The sequence below is a fragment of the Electrona antarctica genome, assembly GCF_951216825.1.
Source record: "Electrona antarctica genome assembly, chromosome: 20".
In the NCBI taxonomy this organism is placed as follows: Eukaryota; Metazoa; Chordata; class Actinopteri; order Myctophiformes; family Myctophidae; genus Electrona; species Electrona antarctica.
In genome coordinates this window covers 35,456,792-35,469,421 of record NC_136801.1, presented here as the reverse complement: position 1 = coordinate 35,469,421, position 12,630 = coordinate 35,456,792, and the positions used below count along the sequence as shown (strand labels likewise).

Here is a 12,630-nt window from a genome sequence, read left to right as displayed (position 1 = left end):
ATAAACTACTTTGGCTTATTCGCTTAGGCTTAAATAGAAGAAATGCTGGCATCTCCAGAATCCAAAACAGTCGCTGAAATCAGTCTGAGAACTTTAACCCATTTTGGGGCAGGAACCCCTTTTGGTGTTAGCATTATGTTATGCTTTAGCTATTGAAAAATAGCAGATCTACAAGCTCATAGCGCGCCACCAAGTGGCACGCTACGAGCTTGTAGGTCTGCTATTTTTGAAAAATCGAAGAACCACTGACATATAAACATAGCTTTTTCAGAAAACTGTCAGGATGTAGAAGACATTTTTAGAATCTGATCTCAGGTCAAAATGGGTTAATCCATGTGGACAAACGGAGAAGGAACGGCACTGACCCACGCTGCTGATGAAGCTCCAGAGCACGGGGCCCTTGGAGGCCATGGCCACCAGGACCTTGACGATGGCGCGGACGCACACGAACTGCATCTTCTCCACGCACCGCGTGAAGCTGTCCATTTGTACCACCAGGAGGCGCTCTAGCAGCGGCGTGTAAACCTCAGGGATCTAGGAATGAGCAATACAACAAAAAAGGGGGCTGTTTTTTATTTATGTTTAGTAGACTTTGTCTTCTAGGGGAATGAGGACACCACGGAATAAAGCAAACATGAAATCTCAAGACTGAAAATGCAATGATGTTTCTAATCTAAACCTATTGTTGCTGCTGTTCTACATAACAGCCGACCAGCTGGGGAAAAAAGAGACCAGTCATGTTCCTGGAAGATGCTTCTAAACTTGTATTCTATTACTAGTTTGATCACTTCAAATACCATTTCATCTTAAAATAAGCTAATGACCGAAAATAGCCGATCTACAAGCTCACAACACATCGCAGCGCGACATGTTGTGAGCTTGTAGATCTGCTATTTCCGGTGCTTTCACACGCCGGCTTCCATGGAATCCAAATGACTGAAATCGTGTCGTGTCGATTTGAGAACTTTAGCCCATTTTGGGCGGGAACCCCTTTTGGTGTTTTAAACATTATGTTATAATTTAGCTATTGAAAAATAGCAGATCTACAAGCTCATAGCGCGCCACCGAGTGGCGCGCTACGAGCTTGTAGGTCTGCTATTTTTGAAAAATCATGAAAACCCCTTTTGGTGGTTTCAAAAAACGATTTTTCACGGTTTTGAAAAATCGTGAAAATATTTATTTCAGAAAACTGGAGGATTTAGAAGATTTGTTTTTAATTTTCAGGTCAGGCCTAAATGGGTTAATCCGTGAGAGTGGGTTCGTTCGTACCTTGTCGAGGTGAATGAGGACGCTGGCTATGGAGTCCAGGAAGCTGGGCAGCTGGTAGAAGTTCTCCTCGTCCGTGTCCGACTCGGTCAGGTACATCTGCTTGCAGCGCTGGATCAGCTCCGTGTACATCAGGTCCACGTCGTCGGGGGACACCTTCTTGCAGGACTAAAAAGAAAAAACACAAAAACAAGAAATGACTCTTATATATATCAGCTTGCATAGAGCGTCATCGCAGTCATCTGTCATGACGACGACAGGCCCCAGAAAAGAAATTCCCATGCATTTTTCCCATAGACGTATCAAACGTATTTATTTAATGATCTGTAAGCCTCGGACAAAGCCAACTCGGATTGTGACAAATCATGACAATGAGCACAATATTTTGGGCCGAACAAATAACTACAAAGAAGAAAAACAACAACAAAAAGTGTTGTGCCCTGGGCTTCATGTCCCATTGGCGATATAGGGCTAGTCTCCCATTGGCTTAGAGGCCAGCCAATCAGGAAAACAAAATCATGTTTCCCGCGCCAATGGAAAAAAGACGTCAAAAGAGTGTCGAGTTAAAAGGACAACACCAGTGTTTTTGAATGATTAGCCCACAAGTCCCACCTCTATCTCTCTCCAAGTCAGTCACCTCCACAAGTTGCGTACACTTTTTCAACTCATACCAGTTGGCATTATGTTATGCTTTAGCTATTGAAAAATAGCAGATCTACAAGCTCATAGGTCTGCTATTTTTTTTAAATCGAAGAACGACTGACATAGAAACATAGTTTTTTCAGAAAACTGTCAGGATGTAAAAGACATTTTTAGAATCTGATCTCAGGTCAAAATGGGTTAACCACCGCTTTCTTAGCCTCGCGTAGCGATGCTGATATCACTGCGTGTATATCTGCCTGGGGCAATATGATGGCTGGCTATGCAAGGCTACCACTTTCCATACTAGCGCGACGAAGCAGATGAACAAACGTGCAAAATGAGGAACTTACCGCTGCAAAGAATCCATATCCTCGTATGGCGATGGACAGCTCCTTGTGTGAGGAGTCCATGGTCTTAATGATGCCACAGAACTTCTGCATGAAGAACTTCAACTTGCCCTTGTGCTCCTCAATGTTTTCGGCCACGAGAGACGCAACCTGTAAAAGTCACAGTTAAGAGTAATGAGATACTGACAAGAGTTCCAGTGGTGGACTTAGCTTATACGATAACAGATCTATGACTACAAGCTCATAGCACGACACGAAGTGACGTGTTATGAGCTTGTACTTCTGGTATTTTTGAAAAGCCAAGGTATAAAATAATGATTAAAGTGGTTGACATCTGAAAATGACACAGATGCTTTTTCAGGTTTTAATTAATGGGTTCATGATGAATTGCGACACCAGCCTATACCTGTTTGAGGAAAGACTCCAGTGCATAGAAGCTGCTCTTCTTCATCTCGGCGTTGTTGTGTCCACACAGCTTGGACATGACCTCGAACAGGGACCTGTAGTGGTCCATGAGGCAGACGCCAAACTGGGCCGCATGCTTGGACAACAGCTTCAGCCCAGCTGGAACATGAAAAATGAAAATTACACCCGTGTGAAGAAGTGTTGTTTTTTGGCAGCAAATTTATATTTTAGTTTTAGTCATAGTCTCTTGAATAAGTTTTCATTTTGTTTTAGTCCCATTTCAGTCACCTGGAATGTTTTAGTGTTTAGTGATTTTGGTACACTAAATCTACAGTTGATTTAGTCGACTGAAATGTATTTTGGCGGGCCTTGATGGCGTCGTATTGACTGATTTTACACTCTACATATAAAAATGGCCGATATAAAATAGCCGATATAAAAATAGCCGAACAACATGTTGATCGGCTATTTTCAGCATGCAACCATGAAGTGTAAAATGAATTATACTGGATCTCTTATACACTATAGTCCCTTCCTAACATTTTAGTTAGGATTTTAGTTTTTATTTGTTGACGAAATTATCGATATATTCATAATTTTAGTCATTATTCATAGCTTAGTTTTCATTTAGTTTGCATTTAGTTTTCGTCTGTGAAAAAAGGTAGTCGACGAACAATTTTCGTCTTAGTATTAGTCGACGAAAGCAACACTGGTGTGAAGTGAGGGGCACTCTTATCATCATACATCATCATGGATCATCCCATACTGGCCAATCAGAATGCCTGTTGCCTGTGATTGGTTAGCTGATTTGCTCGTTTACATGACGTACATTTTCCCTTCAATGTCAATGGCGTTTAATGTTTTGATGTTTAATTTACGGACATCTGACGCCATTTCTCCGTAAACGGCAAAACCTGAGACGGGCGGGGACAACATTTTGCGGACATTTGACCGGAATTATCTTACCGTGGTCAATGTCAATAGCTTAGAAATGAAAATCACACCCGTGTGAAGTGAGGGGCGCTCTTATCATCGTACATCATCATGACGTGAAATAGACACTATGTCTATTTGCTCAGACACTATGACGTAACATTTTCCTTTCATTGTCAATGGGAATGTAATGTTTGTGCAGGACAAAGTTTGTGAACATACAGTCACTAAAAGCTGGATATAAGAGGGGCTAGCGCCCAGTGTGGCTGCCACATGACGACGTCACGGGGGGCATGCAGATTTTTGGTGGGGCCTGTCGACCTTTGGGGGCTTGCTGATGTTTGGGGGAGCATGAATAAGACATTAAACATTAACCCATTTTGGGCGGGAACCCCTTTTGGTGTTAGCATTATGTTATGCTTTAGCTATTGAAAAATAGCAGATCTACAAGCTCATAGCGCGCCACCGAGTGGCGCGCTACGAGCTTGTAGGTCTGCTATTTTTTGAAAAATCGAAGAACGACTGACATAGAAACATAGCTTTTTCAGAAAACTGTCAGGATGTAGAAGACATTTTTAGAATCTGATCTCAGGTCAAAATGGGTTAAGGGCAGTATTATGCGTGTCTTAAGTACCAGGTCTTATTACTTAACTTAAGACCTGGAGGCGTGGTCAATGCTGTTTGGCCACTCAGAATAGCCAAATGGCATTGATCACGCCTCCAGGTCTTAAGTTAAGTAATAAGACACGCATAATACTGCCCTAAAAGTCCATAGACTTGGCTGCCACATGACGTCATGTCTGAAAGCCAGACGTTGGAGGGGCTAGTAGCGTACTAGCGCCCCTCAAAAATAATGTGGATAGTTGATAACATGCCTATAATATCATACCATTTATTTTCTCTTTTCTATTCTTTTTTGGGGGGGATTCAGTGTTTAGGGACTTACCATATGTGACAGCATAGCGACTCATTTCCACCTACAAGAAAGTTGCGAGAACAATCTGTTGAACGGTATTGCTTGCAAATAATTGGTTACATAAAGTGACATCAAAGAACATCAGTGTGCACCAAATAGGCCTCGACAGCATTAACATCTTAGATGATCAGTACCATCACATGTAATGTCGTATACAAAAGTAAAGAACAGAAAGTAAAATCAACTGTTCTACACGTGACGCGTTCCAATGGAAATATCCTAATAAACGGGGTCATATTATAATCGGGGACTATTTGACATTCAATGTTCTTTTTCCACAAATGAGTCTTGAAAAGTGGGGGTCGTCTTATAATCAGAGTCATTTCATATTCTGGACAATACGGTATAATCCAGAAGAGGCACTCTCACTGCAGAGAGATTTCTAAACCCAATTTATACTACTGAAAACAGCACACAACGCTTTGCGCGGGTGAGCTTGTAGATCGGCTATTATCGGCACGGGACACCATTGCACGACAGAGCACACATTGAGCATTACACACAGCCACATAAACAGACATTACATTAATGGATAGCAAAGGACAGTCACAGGTACCGTACCTGTGGATTGATCGTCTTCAGGGCATAGTCAAATATCTGCTTCGATGTTGCTGGGTCTGCACGAGTCAGAGACAAACCATTTTATAAACATTTATAAACATTTTATAAAAACTAAAAAACTATCAACATAATAGTGGTTCAGTCAGCCAGGCTAACACACAGTCACACGCATGATCATATAGTTTATGTGTATAGTTGTATACACATGAGCATACATATAGTGCGCACACGCACGCACGCACGCACGCACGCACGCACGCACGCACGCACGCACGCACGCACGCACGCACGCACGCACGCACGCACGCACGCACGCACGCACGCACGCACGCACGCACGCACGCACGCACACACTTCAGTTGGTCAGTAAGTAAGCACATGTCCATAATTTCACACACATAAAGGTCAGGTGGTTACATGATCAAAGATTAGGAAATAGCAGTATCCTGTAGCCATTACATGTGCGAGGGTGGACAATCATCTTCCCACTGCAACAACACATGTCGCCTTTGCGAGTAGAGTTGTGAAAGACATGGCGACACCTGTCCACATGTATAGCATAGTATAGCATATATGTATAGTTTATATTTATAGTTTCATTATATAGATATTCCACTGTTACGTTCTTAGCTTGCATGTTTCATGATAAATGCTTTTTTATGTGATGTATTCCCATGCTTTTTGTTCTTGCTTAATGTAAGTCGCTCTGGATAAAGAGCGTCCACTAAATGCCTAAATTGTAAATTGTTCCGGTTCTAACCATACTGGACAAATATCTTTGAAATGAGTTCTAGTGCTGACCTTCTTCCATGGTTTTGGGGAAATTGACCATCAGAGCAGTGAGTCCCCTCAAACATCCACCAACGACCAACAGTTTGGGTTCTCTCGTGGAAGAGGTCATCTATCGGGAGAGACATTGAACGTGAATGCAGTACACACACATCTTTGGAAAGGCACACATCTGAACATAACTGAACCACGGGGCGTCGTCCAACGTCTAGCTATGGACTTTTTCATCAGAATTCGACTTTTGCTACAGACAGGACAATAATATTACCAGGAACACATAAAGAGCTAGCCCTGAATAATGACCACAATGTCTGTAACAGTATGACACTATTTGTACACTCTCAGAGTTAACCCATTTAGGCCTGACCTCAATTTTTGTTTTAAATCTTCTAAATCCTCCAGTTTTCTGAAATAGATATTTTCACGATTTTTCAAAAATAGCAGACCAAAAGCTCGTAGCTTGTAGATCTGCTATTTTTCAATAGCTAAATTATAACATAATGTTTAAAACACCAAAAGGGTTTCCCGCCCAAAATGGGTTAAGGTTTTTCTTTGCAGATAAAACGTTTGAGAACCACTAGTACTAGTTGGGACTTCTAATATGCCACAGTGTCGTAGTAAATAAGTGTCACATACTCTGAAGGAGACTTGAACATTCACTGATTGGGTTTTATGATCAAAATAAGAACATTATAATGGTGTGTAAAAAAAGACCAACTGGCATTTGTCTGTGACATGTTGATGACCCTTGAACTGAACGCACTGCACCTGTTCCTTCTGAGGCTTTGTAGAGTCTCACAAGCCCCTTTTCCACCTGAACTGGTTCCGTTCTAGATTCTTGGAACGTTGGTGCTTTGACGGAACCGGCAGCCATTATTATTTTTTTGTTCCACTTCTGAACCAACTTTTAGAGTTCTGAACCCAATTCATGTTCAGTGGAAACTGGTTCAACTGGTTCAATATTAGGTGTGGGGGGGAAGAACCGAACCGGTTCAACCCCGGTGGAAAAGGGACCTTAGAGTTGACCATTTATAGCCCAACACACGCCGTCTGTGAAGCGGGTGCGCAGCGACGCGGCACAGTATTGCCGCGCGTCATAGCCGCACAGCAACACCCACAGGACGCGGCGCGCTACCGCGCGGCTGGCCAGCCACGCCCACGGATTCCCGGATGGAGGCCGCACGGCAACGCCTGGAAAATAGAACAGCGGCGTATCGGAGCGTCAGGCGAGGCGTGAACGCGCGCCAGCGCGCATCTGACGCCGCCGCCGGTGTGGGATAGGTTCATTGAAAATAACGGAGGCGGCTGTTTTGACACGCGGCGTTCACAGACGGTGTGTGTTGGGTTTCACTGACCTGTTCCTTCAGCTCCCCCAGATAGGCTTTGTACAGTCTCTCAGAGTTGTTGACCATTTCACTGGGGTGGACCTCGCCTAGGACTCCCAGCAGCTCATAGATTTTACCGAGGACTATTGCAGCAGGAGAGAAAAAAAGAAACAAAAAAACAACATCTGAGTAAAGTCTTGGAAGGATGGATGTTGAAGTTACGGCCCGGTATACAACTTTGGTTTAATTAGCCCTTCGCCAAGTCCCTCCCCAACCCGTCCTTGTCCAATAGGCACATCAGCAGCGAGGCGACAGGGCAAGCTGTCCTTTTCCCCCATAGAGATGCATGTTAAATGACGGGATTTCTCCATATAAATAATCGATCATTTCAGTAGAAAAGAGAATCAAAATGTCTTCTAAATCTAGTGAACCAGGCCTGCAGTCGGCTAGGCACTGGACACATTTGTATATTATTATTTAAATAAACTAGAAATACAAGGAAATCAACTTTTAACGACCACCCGACTACGGTCATTAGTATTATTGCCATCACCTGGGTGGTTCAGCCGTGCAAAATAACATTGACAGCTATGAGGTGGCGAAAGCTTGACCTGCATAGCAACAGTTGCTAAACTATTTGGATTGGCATTGGACAATCGCTTTTTGGGGTGGGATTTAGCGATGAGCTAACTGGCCCGGCCAATATATCGGCAATGATGCGGCCCGATGTGTCCCCATTTCTAACCACTTTCAACCAGGCGGTCATGCCTATTTTGGGCATGTTATTATAGGCAAACATTTTAAAAAATAGCAGATCTACAAGCTCAAAGCTCACAGAGTCAAAACATTTGTAATGGGTGGTCTATAACTCTCCGAAATCAGGATCGGCATCGGATACAAGAATCCAGATCGTGCTCTGGTTAACCCATTCTGGGCGGGAACCCCTATTGGTGTTTAAGCATTATCTTACACTTTAGCTATTGAAAAATAGCAGATCTACAAGCTCATAGCGCGGCACCGAGTGCCACACTACAAGCTTGTAGGTCTGCTATTTTTGAAAAATCGTGAAAATGTGGTGCAAATCTTTGAATATATATTCTTTCAGAGCGAACATTTTTAAGTGGTGCAACCACTTCCTTAAGTGACTATGGGCAGTATTATGCGTGTCTTAAGTACCAGGTCTTATTACTTAACTTAAGACCTGGAGGCGTGATCAATGCCATTTGGCCAAACAGCATTGACCACGCCTCCAGGTCTTAAGTTAAGTCATAAGACCTGGTACTTAAGAAACGCATAATACTGCCCTGTGTGTGTCTCTGGGTGGGTGGGTGGCTGGCTGGCTGGGTGGGTGGGTGGGTGGGTGCATCTGAGCACGAAAACAGAATGGTTGTTTTTCACCACCTGTGCGCAACCTAACACACACACAAACACACGCACATATTAACTGTATATATGGTGATCTTGGGTGTGCCAGTACAGTACAAGTACAGTACAGTAGAGGGTACAGTAGAGGGACGCACACGGTAACTCTGTCATTTCTCAACCGTTTCAGACGCGGCTCGCCGGAATCGGGCCGGCACCCTGGGTGCGTTCCTGTGGGTCTGGAACTCCCCCCCCACCCTGGGGACCCCCACACAGAGTTGCACCACTTACTTCACACAGGTGTGATTTTTAAGCTGTTTGGGGGGTCCCTGGAACAACATATTTGCAGATGGGGGTCCTTGAAAATGTTTGAGAACCACTGACATGACCAGAAACATTTTCTATTTCTATTTTTCAGAAAACTGGTAGGATTTAGAAGACATTTTGTAGAATCGAGCTCAGGTCTAAATGTGTTAAAGGCAACGGGGATAATAATGACAAGCGTAACAACACTCACCGGAATCTGCGATTTTGGTCCTCTGGCCGAGCTCACTGTAGTATCTGTTGAATATCTCACTGACTCTCATGTCTGAAGCGACGCTGGACGTCTTGGTCAGAAGAAGAACCTAGACAACAAGAGTTAAAGCACAGGTGAGGATGATATAGTTTAGCTGTTTTGCCATCGTGTTTTCTGCATAATATTATCGTCTTTTACATGTTTGGAAATATTTGGAAATGGCCTAAAATGGTGCAGAGTACTGTAGGTCAGTGGTTTTCAACCAGTGGTCCTTGGGACCAAAATGGACCCTTATAGATCTTTAACTCTTGAGAGCCTATAATGAATCATTATTATGTGACAGAGGGTTCCAAGTTCAACGAAAGTTGCTCCATATGGTAGAAATATAGGTCAACAATACAAATGACGGTAGTTTTGTGGATTCATTTATGTTTAATGCGTGGCCCCCAGACCCCCCACCAAATGCCAATTAATACCTTTGCAATCAGCCAACCACCATATTAATGGCAAGTGTAGTATTTCCTACAGCTTTAAAGGCCAAAACCTGAACTAACCCTTTAAGAGAGGTTTAAGTCAAGCACTTTGTCCGTTTAAAGTCCCAGTAGTTATGGCTCCAGGTGCCACATGTTGAATTTAGTAATGTTCAGCAACTACAGACTAAAGACAACACATATTTTCATGGAAAATATGAGAATTGTGTGAGAACCGTGATCTCAGTTCTTGTGGAGGAAAACTGAGATTGACATTTGAGCAAAGGATCGTGCAGCACTAGACCAGCTAGCATTGCACACAATCAACATCTCCAGGTGGAGACCATGGCAAAAAAACAAGCAGCCAAACCTTGATTAGGAGCTCCATCCCTTGGGTTCGGCCTTTTGCAGCTTTTTCCTTGGTATACACAGCCATGCATGTGTCCTGCATGAGAATATTTTATAGTATATTATCATATCATCATCATCATCATACTATAATTCAGTCAATGTCTGTCTGTCTGTCTGTCTGTCTGTCTGTCTGTCTGTCTGTCTGTCTGTCTGAATGAATGAATGTGTGTCAGTGTGTCATATCTCCTCACCACCTGCACCAATCGCTCCCACTTTATAGTATAGTATAGTATAGTATAGTATAGTATAGTATAGTATAGTATAGTATAGTATAGTATAGTATAGTATAGTATAGTACTATAGTATAGTAAATACACAAATTAACGCGATCACACTACAGCGTCACATAAAGCATCAAAAGTAGCGCAAAGTGACACGTTTTGAGCTTGTAGATGCTTTTCATTTTGAATCCTGAAACGTAACACGTTTAGACATATCGAGGTTTCCAACCGACAGAGGTGACATGCAAATCTTTGAAAAAGGTTGGAGAAACAAAGCGAGCTATGAGCCTTCTTTTTAAATGAAAGTAAAACATCCCATACATTTGACGAGCATGACATTCAGCAAGGAAAAAAATACTACAATTGTGTCAAGATTCAGTCAAGTCAACCTTAATTCACATAACATAAACATACCCGTATATCCACAGCATAAGTCATATCCCATCCTTTGACTCTTCCACGTATCCTCTCCAAGAACTTATCGAGGAAAAATAAGATCTCAACTCTGGTATCCTTGAGCTGGAAAAACAGATTGGTTCATTCAAGATCACTCGACGACACGAGTTCACTCATTTTCTCATTTTATTATTGTCATTTGCCGGGTTGTCTTGAGAAGACCTACCTCTTCCCACGCCAGGGACTTTCTGAGGAAAACGAGCAGTCCATATTCTTTCGAGAACAGCAAGGATGTCTGTAGACCTTTGAGACAAAATAGCGACGAATAACTTGAAATTGCAGCATCACATACAGGCTATCAGACACTACAAGAAGGCTCGCCCTGTGGTCTAATAAAGGTAGAGCTGGTCTAAAAGGTAGTGCTAAAACGTAACCTCAGTAAAACTATGCCGCCTAAACCTAACCGTGTTCCTAAATGTAACCTCAGCAAAACTATGCCTAAACCTAACCTTGTTCCTAAACGTAACCTCAGTAAAACTATGCCTAAACCTACAGAAGCCTTATTACTAAACCTAACTCAGCATGTTTGAGACCCACTGATTTAAATAAGATTAGGAGTTAACAAGCCCAAATAAGCAACTACACCCCAAAAAAGCACAAGATCTAATAAGGGTCCATTCGGTTAAGGCGTGTGCAATTATAGTTTGACCCTAAAAAAAAATTGCAACAGAAGGTTTCTCAACAGTTTGTTGTAGTATTAGGTGTCCATAATAACATAACTAAAAGTTTACCAAAGTTTGCGAAAGGTCAGATTTTCAAGATGGCCGCCCCCAGTTCCTTAAAAGGCCATTACTCCTTCATTATTCACGGTAGGCAAGTAATTTTGGTGCCTAACCCCATGTTTTGGTGATCTAGGAATCCAATTAGCATATATAAATTATAGTCAAGCAATTACACTATGTACAGTCAAGTACAATTATATAATAAAGCAATTGGTTATAAGGTTATAACAGTGTAATAGGACATTTCTCCCTTTTCTATATGCCGTAATGCCCAGGATTGGTGAATTCATCACCTATACACATAATTCACGTTCTGTTGAAGCTTTCAGGAGATTTATTTTGATTCCATACCAATAAGGAGTGCATTCATTATTAATGGATGGTACTGTGACATTTGTAAGAGCATGGCTGCCAAGTGATAGACTGGGAATTTTACACAAATCTTGGAAGAAATGTCTTAACACGAAATGTCTTCACTATTGTTTGTAAAGGTGTCTGGCAAAATAATAATAATCCAAGTTCCCTATAGAGCGTTGCAGTCCCGCCCCCTACCAGGGCCCAGGAAATGATTCTCCGTTAATTTTCCTCAGACATTTCAGAAAGTATTTATTTAAAGACGTTTACGCCGCGGACAAAGCCAACTCTTGTCGTGACAAATCATGACAACAAACACGATTTTTCGGGCTTTTGTTGTTTTTCTTCTATGTAATTATTTGTTTGGTCCAAAATATTGTGTTTGTTGTCATGATTTGTCACGACTCGAGTTGGCTTCATACGACGCTTAAAAGGTCTTTAAATAAATACTTTTTGAAATGTCTATGGGAAAAATGCATTGTGATTCATTTCCTGGGCCTGGCGTCGTCATGAAAGGGCGCGGGACTGCGACGCTCTATCGGGCAGTGGTTCCTAAACTGGGGGAAGGGACAAACATTGTGAAAATAGGCGATCTACAAGCTCAGTCTTTGCAGCAAACACACTTAGTAGGAACAAATGGCCATGCACTTGTCTGGTCTATGGGGAAGATGGACTCCTCAGTGGGGATACAGTGGAGAGAAAAGCCCCCTTATGGGCCTAGAGAGGGTGTTCAAGTCAGTACAGAGCTATCATAACATGTATCTAGTTGGTGTATAGGCGCAGGGATGGTGGTGGAGTGTGGCAAGGATAGGGTTCAGATTTACTTGTCACAGGCATCTTCTTATTCCCGAAACTGTAGTAGTTTGGGGTTTA

The 12,630-nt window shown here is 42.5% G+C and overlaps 2 protein-coding genes across 2 annotated transcripts in view; both read right to left on the bottom strand.

Moving 5' to 3' along the window:
* Positions 1 to 12,630, bottom strand: part of prkdc (protein kinase, DNA-activated, catalytic subunit) — a 96,582-nt gene that overhangs the window by 81,596 nt on the left and 2,356 nt on the right. The window contains exons 2-13 of the mRNA XM_079490291.1: positions 10,848 to 10,924; positions 10,640 to 10,744; positions 9,964 to 10,038; positions 9,124 to 9,232; positions 7,275 to 7,387; positions 5,932 to 6,031; positions 5,131 to 5,186; positions 4,540 to 4,570; positions 2,662 to 2,819; positions 2,259 to 2,405; positions 1,270 to 1,434; positions 366 to 534 (exon numbers count right to left, since the gene is read on the bottom strand). Coding sequence (XP_079346417.1) covers positions 366 to 534; positions 1,270 to 1,434; positions 2,259 to 2,405; positions 2,662 to 2,819; positions 4,540 to 4,570; positions 5,131 to 5,186; positions 5,932 to 6,031; positions 7,275 to 7,387; positions 9,124 to 9,232; positions 9,964 to 10,038; positions 10,640 to 10,744; positions 10,848 to 10,924 — 1,305 coding nt within the window. The remainder of the gene's footprint in view (positions 1 to 365; positions 535 to 1,269; positions 1,435 to 2,258; positions 2,406 to 2,661; positions 2,820 to 4,539; positions 4,571 to 5,130; positions 5,187 to 5,931; positions 6,032 to 7,274; positions 7,388 to 9,123; positions 9,233 to 9,963; positions 10,039 to 10,639; positions 10,745 to 10,847; positions 10,925 to 12,630) is intronic.
* Positions 12,220 to 12,630, bottom strand: part of sugct (succinyl-CoA:glutarate-CoA transferase) — a 556,340-nt gene continuing 555,929 nt past the window's right edge. Inside the window, exon 15 of the transcript XR_013788563.1 lies at positions 12,220 to 12,282. The gene's annotated coding sequence lies outside the window, so the exon portion shown is untranslated. The remainder of the gene's footprint in view (positions 12,283 to 12,630) is intronic.